Raw genomic sequence first — 20,069 nt, forward strand, 5'->3', positions numbered from 1 at the left:
CCCTAGAAACCCTGTAGAACTGAAAAAGTCTTTGAAGTTTTTGTTGTACCATTTCAATAACCTAAGACAGATTAACATAGCATTGAAGACATTCCTTCTAAACAGTTATGTCTGGAATTTAATTAGACTGTTCATAAGCAATTTGGGTATCCCCCACCACCAACCCTACTAAATTCTTTCCAACAATAAAGCAGATACTGCGCAGGGCAGCTATCAAGTACTGTATGTAGCAAGAAACCAAAGCATGACTTTTAAGAGTGTCTTGCCAATGTGTGTGGAGCGTGGGTGGAGGGTGGGGGTTTGGCAGCAGCCTGTGTGGGCACTTTCCTGCTGTTTTATGCAACCATCCAAAAAAACAAAGGATTTCTTGGAAACAGGGGATCTGGCATCAGTTGGGTCTGTGTGCCTCAGGGATTTTAATTCTTGATGGCACACAAATACAAAACGTGAGCCAAGCTCTTCATATTCTGTGCCACTGCATTGTAATGCTGGGCTGTAGCAATGAATGACTTAGGATGAGATCATGCTGCTCCTTAAGGATGTCAGAAAGCTTGAGGTCACATCTTGGAGGGGGTGGAATTGTTTCTGAGTGATATCCTCCCCTGTGATACCATGACTAAGGAATTGCACCTCTCCTCCAATGCTCTGGTCTCATTGTATGAATTGGATTTAACTCAATGACTGTCAAAGCAAAGTAGGAGGAACTGAATCTGGTTGGTCCAAACTGTCAACTGTGTTTTTCAATCAGAAAATGTATTAATGTCTCAGTACCAAAGGGTTGCTGGGTGTGTGGTGCATGCAAACATGCAGAACCTTCAAGGTTACAGCATATGAGGGTCTTTGAGAGGTACACTGCACAGGCCCCCGGACACCTCCTGCCCAATTCACTGGCTCACAGCAGGCCTCTTTATAGCAGCCTCCTACCAATATGGGCAGTTATTGAGCAGCACTAGGTAAAGGTTGCTACTGCATCACCTGTGAGTCAACAAACACACTGGATGACATAAAGTATTTCTGAGCCTTTTTCATGCACCTGAGGCCTGTTCATACTAGGTATTAGGCAATGTTTATGTTTAAAGATTTTTCAATATTTGTACACAATAGTGTACACACACTGAAAATTTGTAACCTTCTGAGGGCTTTTCGGGGGCAGTCTACCTATTGATGGACCTCAAAATCTAAAAACCATGGCAACAACAAGCATATCCCAGTTAGTCTTCCTTGAAAACAGTTTCTGTTGTGTTTCGTGCTAGGCTACTTGCGGCAGATTTCTCCATATGGTTATGTTTTCTGTATTTGCAGCACTGTTTGCATTTGAGTGTGTTTTTGTACTGCAGTACGTTTCTGCATTAAGTTGTGCTTTCAGTATTGGTAGCTCGCTTTTGAATTTGATTATGTTTTCAGAATTTGCAGCACACTTCTGTATTTGATTGTTTTCATTATTAGCAGTGCAATTCTGCATTATGTGTATTTTCTGTAGTTTCAACACATTTCTGCATTTGGTTGTGCTTTCATTATAAGCTGCGCATTTTTGTATTTGATTATGTTTCAGTATCTGTAGTGTGGTTCTGCAGCCCGTTCTCACTCTGAACTCGTTAAATACATCCACGCGTTTGGACGGCATCAGATGAGAAGAACTTGGACAGAACTAGTGGCATAGCTGGCGGATGGCCAGATGACAACAGTTGCATCCACATGTAACTCGCACATGTCGGCAAACAGATGTGGTCATGTGTGCATGAAAGCTGAAGGACAGCATCAGGTAATAACACTGCTGATAGCGACGTAGGGTCCCACAAACAACAAACTTTAGTCTGGAAGTCCAGAGTTTATTTCCTGTGTGGATGTGCGTGGTTTTTTTTTTTTTCACTCTTTATCATGTGCCTATTTTGCCCAAACCTGACCATGTGTGACTTTGTTATCTGATCCTAATCATCATGGCAGTCTGTGCTGATTACCATGTGCTGTTGTGTAAACATAAGAACCATGCTGTGTCATCCCACCATATGCTACAATGAAAACAGGTCCAATCTGTTGACAGACAGTAGTCAAGAGGTTCCAGGTGAGTAATGCTGTCCTGCACACTTGATCTGTTCCCCCCAAGTGTTGGAAAAATTACCTACAAAAAAGGCCTCTACTTGGTAAATATGACTGTGTGTACAAAAATTTCAGGAAGTAAAAGTAGTAGTTTTTAGTATGATCTTTTCCTCACGACATGTGGTAGATATGTATATAGACTGACACATATTTGAACTAAAATATTTTTTTAAATGAGCTCTTTTAAGCATGTTAAATGTCACAGCGCTGGGCCACAGCTGCCATTGAGAAAATATAATGTATTTTTTTCTTAAACTTTGGCAGCTATTGGAAATTCTCCCAACAAGGGAAGGCTGATCAGAATATGTTTGGACTCATGTGGATTTGCATTGTATTACCCCTGTATACAGCTGAACAAAAATTGTTGCAAAGGGAAAGTTGAGAGGGGTGTGTTGTGCTGGTCTTGGTCTGAACTCTGCATTTCTAAAATCCTGGCTACTTTTCACCCAAGAAGTGACAGTGCACTCTCAACACGTTCTCATCACAAGTTCCTAAAAAACTACTACTAACTGTTATCCAGCAGCTTGATTTTTCTTTTTCTTTTTTTTTCACTTTATTTAAACAGGGACTGCAATGTAACATAATCATGCGGAGGAACACAGATAATAAAACCAGTGTTCGGCTATTTATAAATGTTTTTGATAGCAGAATTGCTGTTTTTTTAATAAATCAGTGTGACTTTCATTGTACACCTACCATACATCGACAGATGTGTGCAGCGTTACCAACGTCTAAACCCCGGAGGTAGAGCTTTTCGAGCCGCTCTTGAACGCATCATATTTTAGATTAGTGCTGTGCGCTGCAGAGCAGAGGACGTCCACATGGACCTGCCTCCTAACACAGACAGCAGTGTATGTCTTGTCTCCTCAGTGTGCTGTGTGCTTGGGAGGGAGGACCGCTGTGAGACAGGATGGAGGACAGCTGCTGTGGACTCTCTGCACCAGCTGCTTCACTGACTATGTTTTCTGGAAGTTCTGCGCATCTTTTGACAAAAACTGGACAGTCGGGGGACTGACAGACAAACCTCCGGGTGGTTTCATGCACATTTACGTCTGAAACGTGTGAAAGTTTACAGCATGAAGAGAGTGCTGTACAACTCCACCAGCAGCTGATCGGGAGCTGGATTCGGTTTGACGTGGATTGAACGCCAGAATTGATTATTTTTCCACAAACCGCGGATTGTCAGTGGGCTGTATGGTTGAAGAAACGGACTGAACACGATGCGAACCCGATTTCCAAGCGCTGCTGTTCCCCCTGAACATGTTCCCGCTCGCACACACCGACCCACCGACCGACGCTAACCGCACCTGGAGCTCTGAGTCCGCCTTAAACATGTTCATCCTGTGGGTTCCGCTGAGTTTGTTCCTCAGTTTCATCATATCTCAGACGTGGAGCGTTCAGATGTCGTGGGAAAACTGGAACGCAGAATTGCGCAACCGGGGGAATGAGTTCGATAAAACAAGCTCTCCACCGCACATCGTTTTCATCCTGGTGGATGATCAGGGCTTCCGGGATGTCGGGTACCACGGCTCCGAGATCAAGACCCCGACTCTGGACCGGCTGGCTGCGCAGGGAGTCAAACTGGAGAATTACTATGTGCAGCCGCTGTGCAGCCCGTCCAGGAGCCAGCTCATGACCGGCAGGTAGGGCCCCACCTCCAGAACTCTGCTCCTTCTACAGCAACTGGAGAGTTCACTGGAGAAATATGTGATAAATAAAGTCCAGGCAGTCAATTTTGAAAAAACTTCCATGTATTGGAAAAAAGTTTTTATGCTTGCATGAGGTGGTATTAGGCGATTTGATAAAGCCATATTTCACAAAAATGCAATGGAAATCTTTTTTGGCATTTTAGGTCACATGATGCTATGGCCATGTGCTTGTCAGTAGGAACTTGCTACCTTGGGCATGATGCAGCAGGTGCTAAAAGAGGTGTTATAGCATCACATAACTCAGCAAAAATTGAGCGGATCATCCTGAGGTTTTGAATCCACATTTCCTCAGTGAAATCGTGGACTATTACCTCCCAGAAATACTCAATACGTGGCCACGTATAAGGGATTTGCCTTTCCATTATCGCTCACATAATATGCCGCTACGTCACCTTGGATTGGAAATAATGACGGCTAGTGCGGTGGCTGCAATAGAAATAAAGCTGCTAAGGTTTTGAACATCCATCACCATGCTTCCTTTGATGTCATCGCGAGAGGAAAGTTGCAAAATGTTGCGAGAGAAGGCACAAAACATCACTCAAGGGAAACGATTTACAATTTATGTTTTATCGACATTTCTAAAATATTGCATAAGTTTTGCGTAAATCTGTAATTTAAACCCACTTACTTTTATAACAAAATGAACAGAGAGCATGAGGTACAAGTCAGTGGCACAAAGATAAGGTCAACTGGTCATCAACAGGTGCAGTTGATTCACCAAAAGTATTTACTTAGCAGTAAAACTACGTATTAGAAATAAGTCATTTGATAATCAAATAATTAGATAATAGAATAACATCAGCAGGGATAAGCAGCCATAGAAATAGTGAATGGATGTTTCCTTAGAGTTTTTTCTTATTTCATTAGCACATTTGGTGCCCTAGGTGAGCCTCCTCCCAGGGGGGGCGAAGTTTCAGTACTGCAACCTCACTGCTGCCTGCCACTAAATCCTACACACTCGACCTTTAACTTCTAATTACAAGAGGCTTCAGGGCTCAAAATTTATGCTCATCAGGGGCAAGTAAACTTTGTGTTCTGGTAAGTGTATTGCCTTCTCCTATCGGGCAGTTGATATCCAAATATGATGTCTATTGTAACGCTACCTGAAGAGATTTCGGCCATTTTTTTCTCCCTATTATAATTTTTTTTTGGGGTGGGGGGGTTTCCTTAGTCGATGTGAGGGTCCACGGACAGAGGGATGATGTGTGTTGTAAAGCCCTCTGACTCAAATTGTGTGATTTGTGATAATGGGGTTTATAAATAAATTGACTTGAATATAAACTGTGTGCTTCTGGGAAATAATCTAAGCCAAGGAATTAAAGTTCCCAACTTAATTTTCGCCACTCACCAGTTTGTAACCTGTGGACTTCTCTCTTGGTGACTGCTGCCCTGGCCGCTGTCCTGTGCAACTGCTTTATGATGCAGCTGCATTGTTGGAATATGCACCGCCATTTTCTATAACTTCAGACCTCTGTCCCTTTGACTCGCATACATAAACCCATCAGCAGTGGACGGCTCCAGGTGCAGCTAGGCTTAAACGTTTGAGTAAATTACCCTGTCACATTCATTCAAGGTAGAGCAGCCAACCATTCCATGGTCTGCAGCATAGATCACCCTCCGAGGGGGAAATGTTTACTGGGGATGGTTTCAACGCAGCTTCTGCTGTGTTCTTGTTCATAGCACAAACCTCTGTCTAGACTGAAGGTCTCACAATCAATTTCCAGGGACTGATCTGAAACCCCTAGGTACCATTCTGGCTCTTGCCACCCAAATCATAAGAATTGGTGTCCCCTCTAACATCCACCTGTCACAGTTAGGCCATCGACTAGGCTTAGACAGTATCGAGGTATTATGGTATATCAGGGTATTTAGACAGCAAGGTAGAGTTTATAGCAAAATTATAAATATGGGCACTCCTCCTTCTATAAAACTTGTTGTATGCCGTACACAGCATGTACCACCAGAGCTCAGTCTTCGCTCTCTAATGGTGGAACAGGCAGCTGAACTGAAAGACATAGTGACACCTAGTGGTGGTGGGAGAAGTTACAGGACTGTAACCAGTCGGCGGCTGGCAGGCAGAGAGAGACCCATGGGAAATAATAATTTTTTTTTACCACAAACTTGGTTAATATATTGTAACCAAACCAGAGCTGGTGATTGTTGGAACAGTGGACTTACTAATTAGATTACTAGCAAGAGTGAGTTTGGGTGAGTTTTATATTGTTTCTGTTGAGTTTGTATGAAGTGTGTTTTATGATGTGTTAATGCAACAATTTAGCCTCCTCAGTCTTTTGTGACCGAGGGACTGTTGAATTCAAAAGGTGTACAGTTGTATATCTCTGTTTAAACAGGAAAATAGGGGTGAAAATATTACTTTTCTTAACAATTTCTTGGTTTCTATAGCGGGCTAGTGTTGCATGCTCAGACTGCCAGATACCGTATACCTCGGTGAAATTTCAGAAAGGTATGAAAAATTAGATACCACCCCGGCCTTCCCTTGATCCTCATCATAAAACCACAGCATTTTGTGGGATTCACTTTTAGGCCTGTCAAATCATAAAAGCCTTGGAGGATGGCTGGGCCATTAATGGGCCATTAATTACCATAGCAACGGGGCAGCTGTGGCTCAGAGGTAGAGTGGGTCGTCCTCTGATCGGAAGGTCAGCGGTTCGATCCCCAGCTCCTCTGGACAACATGTCGAAGTATCCTTGGGCAAGATACTGAACCCCAAATTGCTCCTGATGCTGCGTCATCAGAGTGTGAGTGTGTGTGAATGATTACTGAATAGCAGGTGGCACCTTGTATGGTAGCCTCGGCCACCAGTGTGTGTATGTGTGTGTGAATGGGTGAATGTGACATGTAGTGTTAAAGCGCTTTGAGTGGTCAATAAGACTAGAAAAGTGCTATACAAGTACAGTCCATTTACCATTTACCATTTACTTACACACACACACACACACACAGTGTGCCATCCTGGTGTGTGCGTAACCTTTCCAATACAAAGATGCCATTTAGTGATGCCTGGTACACTTGTCCACTAGTAATTAATGGTTAACTGACTCTTTATATTGCCATCATTGGCCCTTGTGGCCCTTAATTGGCCCTTGCAGCCAATTAAAGATGCTAGTAAGTAATTAATGGCCATTAATTGGCCCTTGTGCCTTGTGGCCCTGTCTGTAAGTGTGGCCACCCTGTCCTCACATAAATTAGGTGCCCCTCAGTGGCAGGCACCCTTCAAAATCTCTGCCGAAATTTTCTAGTTTTAAATACTGTTCCACAGCAGTACATTGCTGAGCTTCTGTAGCATCATACCTACCTGCTTCTCCAAACTGGGTCTTGCCGACCACCATCTACTGTAGTAATAAACTATGGATAAGTACAGACCGCCTTCAAAAAAATCCCTTTAACAAGGCAATTGAATTGTTGGCTGGCTTAGTAGTTTGCTTACAGTATGTTTTACATCAGCAGTTTCCCTCTAAGTACATGCAGCTCTGCAGGGTTTCTCCTCCACTACCTCCACCATCTGTTCCACTCCTTAGCAAAAAGGAGAAGGCTTACTGGACACCACTGTTTCTTGGCAGGGGTCCAAGAAAATAATGAGAAAAGTGCAGCCACTTCCATGTTTTCTGCTCTCTGTGAGCTGCTCCAATCTCTGACTGCAGCAACACTTGGCTAACATGTGGACATATCACTGTAGATACATGTTTCAAGGCTTGTATTCCTGAACGCATGGTTGCAGAGGAGTGTGTGTGTGGTTGAGTTTGAGTGAAGGAACACAATGCGTCCGTGTGTTAACATTAAAACATCAGCTGTCTGTGTCAGCTGGACTCTCATTCTGAAGTTCTGAGAACAAAGTTACTACTCAAAGTCTTTTTTGGCACACTTGCAAAGACTTGTCAAGGCAAATATCAGACTGAGTAAAGAATTGGATCCAAAGCATAAGTACTTCATAAGACCCGGATTAAGTTTTTACAGGCTGTTTAAAAAAGTTACCATGGCAACTACCTGTATCTGAACCCAGCTGTGCTCACCAAATAGAATCAGATTCTATATGATGATTTTATTTCTTGTTCTGTTCTTGCTGAAAATCTTTGCTGTGGAGCACTCCTTCTGTGGTTTTCTCAACTGTCCCCCAGATGGACAGATTGACTTGCTTCATAAATTACTGAATATACCCAAGGGACTGCACAGTCCAAATAAACATTCTGAGACCAAATGATATGACTCGCACATTATCATTTCAGCTGTATCGCATGAAAACTACAGTTTCCACAGAGGGAAACATATTGAAACCCAAGAAAACCTGTGTTCCCTGTGAATGGGCCAGCATAAAGTTTTTTAGTCTGACACTACTCAGCTCTTGTATGACAGATCAAACACTGGATACTATAGTGGCTACATAGTGTTTACAACAGGTTTAAATATAAACCCATAGTCACGACTGGGGGTCGATAGATATGTTTTCTTTCAGGGCTTCCACTCATACATGTCTTTACACCTTTGACCAGGACGATAATTGTTCAACTCTTAGTCATTACACTCTTATTTTCACAGACTGAGGCCAGTCCATTTAGCTATAGATTGCACTCTTCACGATCAATATATTTGAAAGTGGGAGAGTAGAGAAAAGGTGGTAGCACAAACAAGTACACCAAATAAAAGAGATTTTCAAATATGACATCAGATCTTTAACCACGAATCACAAATTTGAAAATAACTTTACAGCAATCTGTTAATCCAGTAAGGAGGAGGGACAGCCTTGCTTTGTTAAAAGAATCCATATATTCTGTGCACCTTTTACATTGTTTTTCCCATTCAGCGTCACAGGGTTTTGATCTGTACATTCTGGAAGAAATCTAAGAGTGTAGTGGGAACTGGTTTGGGACATATAACCCTTTTTTTTAATGAAGAATCTGTTTCACTTTTGGAGTAAAGTCATGTAAATGCTTTTGAAACTCATGTACAGTATAAACCAGATATCTGACATTCTGCAAATTTTCAACTAAATGCTTATCGGATGTAAATGTGCCAATGCAGGAGCATGTTTACTAAAGACAGGGTTCATTATTTGAGACATGCAACATTTAAAGTTAAATAATAACTAGTACACAATTGCTTTTTTAAATCTTTACTGATAATAGTAACAATATATATTAAATTATATATTATATAGTATAATATAGTAGCACAATATTGGATTTTTTTGCTGATAGCTGATATGCTGATATAAAAACAACTCATTTGGCCAATAACCAATGTTGATATATTCATTATGAGATATGTGATATGATATGTGATATTTGATATTGTGTGATTTTGAATACATGTAAAATCCAATTATTGCGCAAAATAATAAAAACACAATTTAGGTTTGATGTTTTGTAAATGTTAACTTTGCCAATAATTTTAAAAATATATACTTGTTTTTTTTTTTTTTTTTTTTTTTAAAGCAAGCATCTGATAATAGCGATGACAGACCGATACGGGAGTTTTGAGACCGATACCAATACCGATTTTATAGTGGAAAAATTCGCTGATTACCAATATGGTGAACTTTTGAACTGGAATGAAAATAGATCATTTCTATGTGAATTATGCACTGATATTGCACCAATATGACTTTGCAAAAGTACTCAGAAGTCTGCTTTCTTAAACAACTTTTATTTAAAAATTTACTTATTGAACATTACGCACAAACAAAAATGAAGAATAAATAAAAAATAGAATAAACATCTGTACTGTTCAGTATCAGTCAATTGCTTCCTATTTCATTACTGCCAGTCACTAAGGGGCAGGTTGTAAAACAAGAAGCAGCTTCTCAGCATTTACACCTGCCAGGGAGCTCCTCTTGTCCTCATAAATTTTCCCAGTTGTGCTAAAAACCCTCTCAGTGGGGACAGAGGAAGGTGGAGGAGTATTCTGTCTGAGCTATAGTGAAACTATACAGTGGAACATTCCCCAAAATGTCAGGAAGCACCACCGCTACAGAGCAGTCCCTAAGTAGGCCTAACGGCTTTTTTGTGATCTGCCGCTTACAGTGGTGTTCCATGGTTACTGAGAGCAGTGTGCATTAGAATACATTTCGGTATATTTCCTCCTTGTTCCTTGATGATCAAAATAAGCTGCTAAATGTGTCTCTTGTTGCTCTTTAAATATAATACCACCGAGAGCGTCCGAAAAAACGCTAAATAGCGATAACGTCGCCACATTAGTAGTCCTCTCCTCCCATCACCCTGGGACCTTAAAACTAGTTTTTAACATTGTGTAGATGACTTCTGGGGGTTCACTTGCTGTGACTCCACATCGTGAGAAGCAGCAGCAGAACATAGTGTACCGTAAGCAGTCCTTAGTAAGTTGATGAGATTTTGGTCAGAAGTAAACCATTTAAGAAAATAGGCCCATGTGAAAAATGGCTGGAATTCCTTTGGTTTCTGAAAACTTGCTACAATATGATATCTGTGAACTGCTTAGACAGAGCTGGCTGATTAATAGAAGCTGTTGTGTACAGCTGCTGTTGGAACCATAGCATAGCACTTTAACTTTCCAGTAACAGGGTCTTGAGAAAAGATTTCCACTCTGTCTGCCCCCTGGGAAACTCTCAGCATCAGAAAAATTTCAACCTGGCTGTTTTTCTCTGAGCTGCACTGATGAGATTAGAGGCTTAAGTCAGAGTAGTTCTTCAAGTCCAGAGTTGTTTATGCTCTTCAACCCCATCACGCTTCCACTGATCTTTACTGATCAGGAGAGGTGGATAGCCAGAGGCGAGGGCAGAGGGCAGCCCCTAATATTGAAAAAATGTAAAATATGCTGGAGGAATGTACATGATATTGGGAACCAATATTTCTGAAGCCTTTCCACTTATTCGAGGACCCCTGTAATTAAGTGAACTTGGTTCTGAAGTGTCAAACATGAACGTTCCAAGCTTGAAAGCCATGTCAACATACATGTCCAGACAAATCCAGCATGTGGACTTTCAGCACGTTCCATCCATCATAAATACACCATTAAGCTCTTCAGATGAATCTCTAACCCTTTGCACTGATTGTCTTGACTTTTGGTCAGTTACACTGTAAGTAAGATCGGGGGCTGTAGTTGACTGAAATTCTATCTACCTGACATCAACATGCATCTTGAGTGATCTGATCACAACTGGACAGCGCTAAATACAGATGTAAACAGCCCCCATTTTCGATCCGATCCCTAAAACCACTTGCTGAGTTGTTCTGGGATGCTTTCGAACACGTCTTTTGTGGTGTTAACGCTAATGCCACCTGCATGTGTCTCTGACAAGATCCACATAATCAGTGCAGGACATGGTGGTTGTTTTGGTGACTGTGTGCTAAAGCTCTGCCACTTACCTATTTCATGTTGTGTTGAATGACCATCCCTCGTTCTGCCTCATGGAAAGAGACTTGTTGATTTCTGCAATACAGCAATACCTCCAACTGTATCAACACAAGTGATGACATGAGTAGCAAGCAGCTACAGAACAGCTAGCAAGAGTGTGGACATGATAACTGTGCACTGAGCAATAACGAAATCTGACTACAAGTGGTCAGCTGGAGACACATAAGTATGGATGGTGTAAACAGTAATGTGTCTCGGCTGTGCCTTTGTGTTCAGATCACCGAAACACATGCTAAAAATAGGTCTAAACAGACTCTAAATCACTACAGTCCACTACAGCGTTGTGTGTCCATCAAACTGCGAATTGTAACACGTTTCCAGCTGAGCTGTGTGCATGAGTCTCTCATCTCTAAGCATTGAACAGTACTGATGAGAAAAATCTGACATAGTGGACACAATAGAATTTAACTCTGGGATTGACAATGTCATATACAACATAACATTACTCATGTTAAATCCAGCATGTGGATTTAACAAATGTGCTGTTCTGCACATCACGGCTTTGGCTGCTTGCATCACTGAGAACTCCTCACACCCCCTTCACCACTCATCTCAGCTGCTTCCTTCAGAAAGCCATTTCAGAGAACCTCCAAATTTACAAGAACCCTTTCATTCCCATTGCAGTATGTATTTTAAGCAAGGCTAAACAGATGATACTTCTCAATATAGCTTTGGCTGTGAATGTTTTCTCATGCATGTTTGAGTCCCTAACCAGGGGTAATTTTCTGTCACAATGTGATAGACAATAAAGTTTTTTGAATCTTAAATCTGTAATTAATAATAATTTTATTAATTCTGTAATACTACATGTGAGAGAGAGGTACTGCTTTAAACCCAAAAGCCATCCTGCCATGTCAACGAGACCTCCGGTGTGATCGCATCCCTTTCAGAAGCTTCGTAATCCTAACTAAACTGCAGTTGGAAGGACACACTCCACACAGCACTTACAGTGCTCTTACATTATACTATTGTTTATCCGCTCAAAGCCACTCTTTTCACTCTGCTCTTCATCTGCTACAACTCCATGTCCTTATTCACATACTTCTCATCTGTCCACACATATCTCAAACTTGTCTAGGCCTCTCACTCACCCATTTCTTGTTGTTTCAGTGAGATCCACTGTTTCATTTCCTTACTCATCTGTTCTAGAACACTGGGTCAAGAGTCACAAAGATGACCTGAGCAAGTGAATATTTGATGTGAGGAATAAGGAAGGATTCTAAAGATGTCGGGGTTAGGATATGTTGAAAAGGAAGTCCTTGAAAGAAATAACCCTCATTTGCAGTCAGAGTCTTGAAAATAGAGAAAGTAAGACCAAGGCAGGAGCTTAACTGAAGAGATATTTAGAGATAGCAGAAAAATAAATAGAGAGCGTGCTCAAAGGAAGAGCTAAGACGAACTTCTGCGGGGCTGACTTTGATTAAAGGCAGAGCGCCGAGTTGAGGCTGCTTATTTAAACCATATGTGAGGAGGACGTGGAGCGAGAATAGAAGACGAGGCTTGGACAGCAGGTCAGCTCGGGAACCTCCAACACCTCAGTGGCTGCAGCAGTGGCCAATGCACTTGTCTTGTGGGACTTGAGCGATTGCCGGCATTGGGTGATTTAAATTTAATGGCCTGTGTGATTTGTTGGCCTCATGGCTCGGCGCTTGTGTAAATAAACCAAAGAGATAGCCTGATTATAGCAGCGTTACAAACGCTAACTTTTCTTTTTACTCAAAGAATGCAGCAGCACCTTTTGGCATGATAAGATTGGGAATGGAGCCGCTCTCTGCTAGAAATAGGCTGTTTCCTGCCCGTAAGAGGCTTGAATCCATGCTGGATAAAAACGCAGAGATGCATGCCCTGCTTTGTTATAAAGAACACATAAATCCATCATATTGAACATGTGGAAGGACTGCTGAGCAGGGGGGAGATCTCCAGAGGGCAGTCGTTACTGCTGTCATTATTTTAAGGCCTCATAAATACTAAAGACCTAGAACTGTCCTTCAGGTGCCCCAAAACCTCCAAAGTTAAGACCATGTTCCCCTGTGAACTCCCCACGTATGTCAAAGAGAAACAACCCAGGGATACTTTGAAAGTCTTTGCACTCCACTTTATACCTTTCCTCATCAAGACCTCGACCTGGTTTGGCTGATTTGTGGATGAATCGCAGGCTGCACTTAGCATGACATTCTTATTACACGGCTGTAACCTTTTGGTATGGAAACGCCAAACCTGCAGGAGCTGCAAACACAGGGGTTGGGGCTCTTAAGGGGTTGAATCTTAAACACACACATACATGTCTTAATAAATTTGCACATGAATGTGGTCTCCATTCTTTTTACTTTCTGGCTCATATCATCCATTCTTTTCACTTTATGTTCAGCAGAGTCTTTTTTCTCAGTCCCATTGCTGTCTTGGCAATGATGCAAATGTGCTTGACAAATAAAAATAAACGAAGTGAAGGGCAGGAGTAGAAAAACAGTCCTTGCATAAATGGAATGAATACAAATAGAGATTGGAGATAATGGAGCATGTTACTTCCAATAGTCATTTTCTAGACATTTATGGGCTAGTAACAAGACCCAAGTTCAATGTGTACTATACTTGTGGAAAGTCCGGAGGGATTATGGAGCACAAGGTTTTACAAGTACTCACTCTTTATTGAGTTAATTATATATTATGTGGATTTTTTTTTCTCAACAAAACAGTGGAGTAAACAAGTTCTTTATGTCTTTTTTCTATAAAAACACATTCCCATGCCAGGCTTGGTTGACTTTGTGTTGTTGTCATACCCACAAACACATGCCCTTCTTTTCTTCCTGTCATTCCCATCCTTTTCTTAGATCATTACATTCAAATCTTGTCGCCTAATGACAGACCAACAATGCCTCCTCTATCCCCCAGTGTGCTCATCTGTAGTTGGGTTTCAGAGCCCCCCCTGCCCAGACCACCAAGTGACAAGAAATTCTTCCCATTGCCATATGAAACCTACACTTGCTCCCAAAAGGCCCAGTGTGGTCTCATTTTGAATTCACCAACCTAACCTCAAAGACTTGAGATGAATAGAGGTATCAAATTCAGAATTGTGCCATATTATTATCCTGCATAAAATATTTTAAAGGTCCTGGGAACAAGCATTGAAACTGTGGGAATTATTGTGGCCGAGTTGTAAACATTGTCAACAGTGTGCTAACTTCATAACCAAAAGATTTGGAGGCATCCAGCCCAGATGGCATTTTGTTGTAACAAAGTACAGCGCATAACAGACTGTAACGTACTGCCCACAGAACACACTGCTCTGTCACCAGGTTTGTCTCAGCCAGCTGCAGCTGTAGGTGAAACACAGCAGTGAAGAGGGCAGGTCAATAGTCAGGGTTTCCCCAAAGACACAGTTTAGTGGGGGTTGTGAGGATTAAGCTGTGAGACACTGGCACACAGAGACACACATAACACAGTTCATTGCTACCTACCAACACTTAACATATGTAGTGTCAGCACATCAGCTGCAGATTAACTTATTGTGCTAAATGCAGCTACGGCCTGCCATTATTTCCTGTGACCATTAAGTGTGGTTATGGCTACTCATTACATCCAAAGTCTATCAATTTATCACACAAGTGCACAGCCATTGTTAGTGATAGCTCATTTATCATCAGCATCATCAGCATCATCAAGGGATGCACCAATAGTAACATTATGGGTAGATACCAGTGTTTTAGTTGTTTCTTTTCTTTTTGTTGTTTTTTATTCCCTTCTTTTTGTGCTAGGGAAACAAAATAATATTCATTATCAAAAAAATAATGAACCTTTTTAAAGTCATTCAGTCCTTCATTACACTACCTTTGAATGAGCATAAATTCATTTACACAAAAACTTCAATTAAAGTTTTTCACATTTTTTAAAAAAATAAACAGCTTCAAAAGCCTGTTTACCAAATATATCATAATTCATTCTCTAATATCTATTTGATATTGCTGTGATAATGTAACAAACTTCTCCTATAAACAGCTGCATGTATTGAAGTTTCGCACCAAAACTAAATTTTACAAGATTATATTTGAATGCATGATAAGAATGTTGTAATTTACCTTTGACCAATATTAATTTTTACTGAATAGATTTCAATGTTTAGATGGCGATAATAAAGCCAGGGGGGCTGCAGTGAATTCTTACTGGTATGAAAAAAATGTGAAGAACTACATTTCTATTGCAGATGATTTAGGCTGATAAAAGCATTATTATCTTATTTCTGGTGACAGCTCGACTGCACATCCTTAAGGGTGAAGATGTGAAGAGGCATCTAGTCATGTCAGTCCTGGGTGTCTTGCTCTTACTAAAAGCAGGCATAGGAGAGTAATCAAATCAAATACTAATTAAAGAGTAATTAAGTCAAGATAAATCAACATACTAAGTTAATAATTAATTCCATTGTATTTGATCTTCTATCTGCATCCTTTGCAACAGCAAGCATTTTATGAAGAACATCTCCGTTTTTTACAAAAGCCAAGATGGGTCCAGATCTTGGACCGCAAACAAGGACTAGAAATCTCTCAATTCCTGGTGCTTTTCTGTCAGATTATCTGTACTGACGCTGCTGAGTAGTGACGCTATACATATGCCCAGAATGTCTGAGAATGAAGGCCATACTGCTGAAGCATACACATGATATCTGCTAATGCACTGGCCAGAACAATATATTGGTTGGACTACTTTTATTCTGGGAATGTAAGCATGTTTTAACTCTTTTTTCCCATTTAACAGAATATAGCTTCACTGCTCAAGGCATCATTGTTAAATAAATGATAATTAAAAGATAGAAATGGTTCTATTAGATCTAAGAGTATCAAATCAGTGCTGCCTAAAAATCTTACAAAGCATTTAGATCTCATTCATTTTAGTTGATACACAAAAAGCATTGATTTTCAATACCGTACAGTACTACATCAGTTTAATTTTGTTAAGGAAGCATTAGTTTATAAACTGCCCTCATTTGAGTAGAATTAAATAAACCTCAGAGAAAATACTTTACATATCACTTTTATAACAGCATTGTTTTTTATTTGCCTCTGTCAGGTTTATAAAGGGAGCTTTCACGTCACTCTGGAAATTAGTGACATTTGCAATCATTGAGCAACTGATAATGGAGTGCTGTGGGAATGGGAGAGTCTTGAAACTGAAATGGGAGGAGAATGTTTGTTTTAAGTTTGACTTCATCAGTAATTCTACTAAAAGCCTGCAGATATAGTGTTATGTAGTCATTTTGTGCTATTAACAAGGGGGAATTAGACCAGAATTTCCCCAAATTTTAGGCCGACTTGATCCTTCCTTTCCTGCCAGAAGCATTTGTGAGTTTACAGTTACAGTGAAAGGCGTTGGAAAGGACTTAATATTAAAATTCCTCAATACATGTTCTTTACTCATCAATAATAATAATAATAAATTTATTTATATAGCACCTTTAAAAACACAGTTTTTAGTGCTTTGACAAACAAGGCAAAACCAAGGCTGTAAGCCCCAGAAATTGAAACAATTTAAGTAATGCAATAATGCTGAGAAAGGGCAGACAAGAGTGAGGGCAAAATTAAGTAGGTAAGTAAGTAGGTGTGGTAGGTAATGTCTTGTCTTCATATGGTCTGTGAGGAGTCCTTTGTTGGGTGGGTCGTGGTGCTGGAGGTGGTCTAGCTTAGTTTTACAAACTTACATTGGCAGCATTTGCAGTGTTTACATTATTTTAAAGAAATGTCTAACAGTAGCATGTGAACAAAATTTAAATAAACTCATGCCGCAGGGCCTATTATGTAATATGGACCAATTTGTGAGGTAATTGTACTACTCTTAACAGTTTGAGCAAAGAATATGGAGCAGGGACAATCAACTTGCTTTGCATGGAACCACTTTTGCAAAATGAAATTTTGACATTTCTAGTACTTAAAAATGTTTCCAGGATTTTTCGGCCATTTTTGGGACCTTAGGATGTTTCTAAGATTTTGGGACATTTTTAGGATTTTTTGATATTTCTAAAATGTTAAGACGTTTTTAGGATTTTAGGATGTTTCCAGGATTTTGGTACAGTTCAAGGATTTTAGGGCATTTTGAGAATTTTAAGACGTTACAAATATAATAGGACATTTCTAGGATATCTATAATGTTTCCAGAATTTAACAATGTTTCTAGGATTTTTTGACATTTCTAGGATTTTAGGACATTTTTAAGATTTTAGAATATTTCTAGGATTTTAGGACATTGTTCAGATTTCAAGATGTTTCATGGATATTTGTTGGATTTTAGGATGTTTCTGGGATATGGGGATCCTCCACTGGCGCCTTTTTGATAAACAAGCTCTATTTTGATCCCAGTGTGAAAAACTTGATTTTTGTTGTGAATTTAAAAATGATTTGAGGGTCACATGGCAACCTTTTAGGGACCAGATTTGGCCTACGGTTGGGGAGTTGAGTATCATTGATACAGAGGAAGGCTTTTCTGGCATAGTCAGCCATAATGTTATGGACGACTGAATCATCACAGCTTGGTACTTCACAGCAGATTCATCTATTGTGCAATAGTGAGTTGCATATTTCTTTGATACTTTAATGTCTCTAATGTGCTGATATGTTTTTGTGTTGTTTTTTTTTGTAGGTATCAGATCCACACAGGCCTTCAACACTCCATCATCCGAGCTACTCAGCCCAACTGCCTGCCCTTGGAAAATGTCACTCTGCCCCAGAAGCTCAAACAAGCAGGCTACTCCACTCACATGGTGGGCAAGTGGCACCTGGGCTTCTACAAGCGTGGCTGCCTGCCCACGCAGCGTGGCTTTGACACTTTCTTTGGCTCCCTGCTGGGAAGCGGGGACTACTATAGTCATTATAAATGTGAGGGGCCCGGTATGTGTGGCTATGATTTGTATGAAGGGGAGGAGGCCGCTTGGGAACAGGACCGCGGCCTGTACTCAACTGTGATGTTTACTCGAAAGGCTATCAGCATCTTAGCCAATCACAACCCTCGCAGACAGCCCTTGTTTCTCTACTTGGCCTATCAGGCAGTTCATTCCCCACTGCAGGTTCCTGCACGATACCTCGAGCGCTACAAGGCCATTCCAAACTTGCATCGTCGTAAATATGCTGCCATGGTGTCCTGCCTGGACGAAGCTATCCACAACCTCACGGTAGCACTAAAACGCTACGGGTATTATGACAACACAGTTATAGTGTACTCCTCAGATAACGGAGGCCAGCCGTTAGCAGGTGGAAGCAACTGGCCCTTGAGGGGGAGTAAAGCCACCTACTGGGAAGGAGGAATTCGGGCAGTAGGCTTTGTTCACAGTCCCTTGTTGGTAAACAAAGGGACGAAATGTCGGACTTTGGTCCACATCACTGACTGGTTCCCTACGCTGGTGACCCTGGGTGAAGGGACTTTGGATGAAGATCTAAATCTGGACGGGTACGACGTCTGGGAGGCTATCAGTGAAGGCCGTCCATCTCCTCGCCAGGACATCCTTCACAACATTGACCCAATCTACATCAAAGCCAAGAACGGTTCATGGAAGGCCGGGTATGGCCTATGGAACACGGCCATCCGGGCTGCGCTCCGGGTGGGCCACTGGAAGCTCCTGACAGGTGTCCCCGGCTACAGCGACTGGGTGCCCCCGCAGACCTTCTCCAATCAGCGGCTAACCAATCGCTGGCATAATGAGCGTGTCCGTTGGGACCGGGGTAAGTCCATCTGGCTGTTCAACATCACAGCCGACCCTTACGAGAGAGTGGACTTGTCCCAGCGCTACCCACACATAGTGAAGAAGATGTTAATACGGTTAGCGCAGTACAACAGGACTGCAGTGCCAGTACGCTACCCAGCTAAAGACCTGCGCTCGAACCCTCAGTACAATGGGGGCGTGTGGGGACCCTGGTACAAAGACGAGAGGAAGGAGCAGGAGGAGGATGAGAGATACAATAACTTGTTCACCAACCATCTTGGAAAAAGAAGGTGGAATAAGAAATCAAAGAACAGAAAGTTGAAAAGGAAGGTAGAGGAGTAGCTTCCCACATTTGTGAAAGACTTGAGTTGCCTTTTCTCAGGGATTGACACTTCCTGTTTCAGGATTGTCCTCTTCAGCCATTCTAACTTGACTCCACTACATACTGTAATGTTTGAAAAGCCTCAAGAGAATAAGAAAAAGATGCTCTCATTCAAACACTACTGTCATGCCCAGACACAATGAAGACCTCATGTTAATGTTAGGGGCATTTAAAGAATGTTTCTTTCTCTAGATTATGTTGCATGCGTGAACTGTTGTCACCTTTGGAGTGTTCTGTAGATAAATGTTTCACTTAAGAGTAGAAAATAAATCTTCTTAGACAGTTGCCATAAATTTTGGTGACAGAGAAATAAAGTAAGACAAAGTTCTATGATGTTATTGATTGCAATGATACAGTATTGTGGAAACGGACGTAGGACTAATGTGATGTGTGAGTTGACGTATGTTGGTTTTATAAGCACAGTCTGTCTAACATAATAGATTTTGTTTCCCCTTTAGATGATGTCTGGTCTGGCACCAGGCCAACCCGAATGTAAGACAAACTAACAAAATAAAAGCTCCAGACATAAAGCTCTTTGTCTCCAGCAATCTTTCAGGGTCTGTATGGTTTGCATTTTATTACAGCCACATTTCCTTTATTGTGATTACAATAAATACTCTAGTAAGTGGAAAGGTTTAACGTCGCTTCCATATTAAGAAGCTGACATGCGGCCGCTAAGTACATTTATTCATGGAAAATACAGTAAAGTGGGATCTGACTGGTGATAAAGATCTAATTGCTTTCTTACAGTCCTCGAAACTGGCTGCCTCATCACTCATACTGTACTGTACAAGAT

At 41.2% G+C, this 20,069-nt stretch overlaps 1 protein-coding gene across 1 annotated transcript; it reads left to right on the top strand.

The window, feature by feature from the left end:
• The first annotated feature begins 2,938 nt into the window (after positions 1 to 2,938).
• arsj (arylsulfatase family, member J) lies at positions 2,939 to 19,790 on the top strand. The gene is made up of 2 exons (XM_042512424.1): positions 2,939 to 3,740; positions 17,835 to 19,790. Exons 1-2 carry the CDS (start codon positions 3,358 to 3,360, stop codon positions 19,231 to 19,233), a joined length of 1,782 nt encoding a protein of 593 aa, XP_042368358.1. The 5' UTR covers positions 2,939 to 3,357; the 3' UTR covers positions 19,234 to 19,790.
• Positions 19,791 to 20,069: the final 279 nt, after the last annotated feature.

The sequence above is a fragment of the Plectropomus leopardus genome, chromosome 23 (assembly GCF_008729295.1).
Source record: "Plectropomus leopardus isolate mb chromosome 23, YSFRI_Pleo_2.0, whole genome shotgun sequence".
Taxonomy (NCBI): domain Eukaryota; kingdom Metazoa; phylum Chordata; class Actinopteri; order Perciformes; family Serranidae; genus Plectropomus; species Plectropomus leopardus.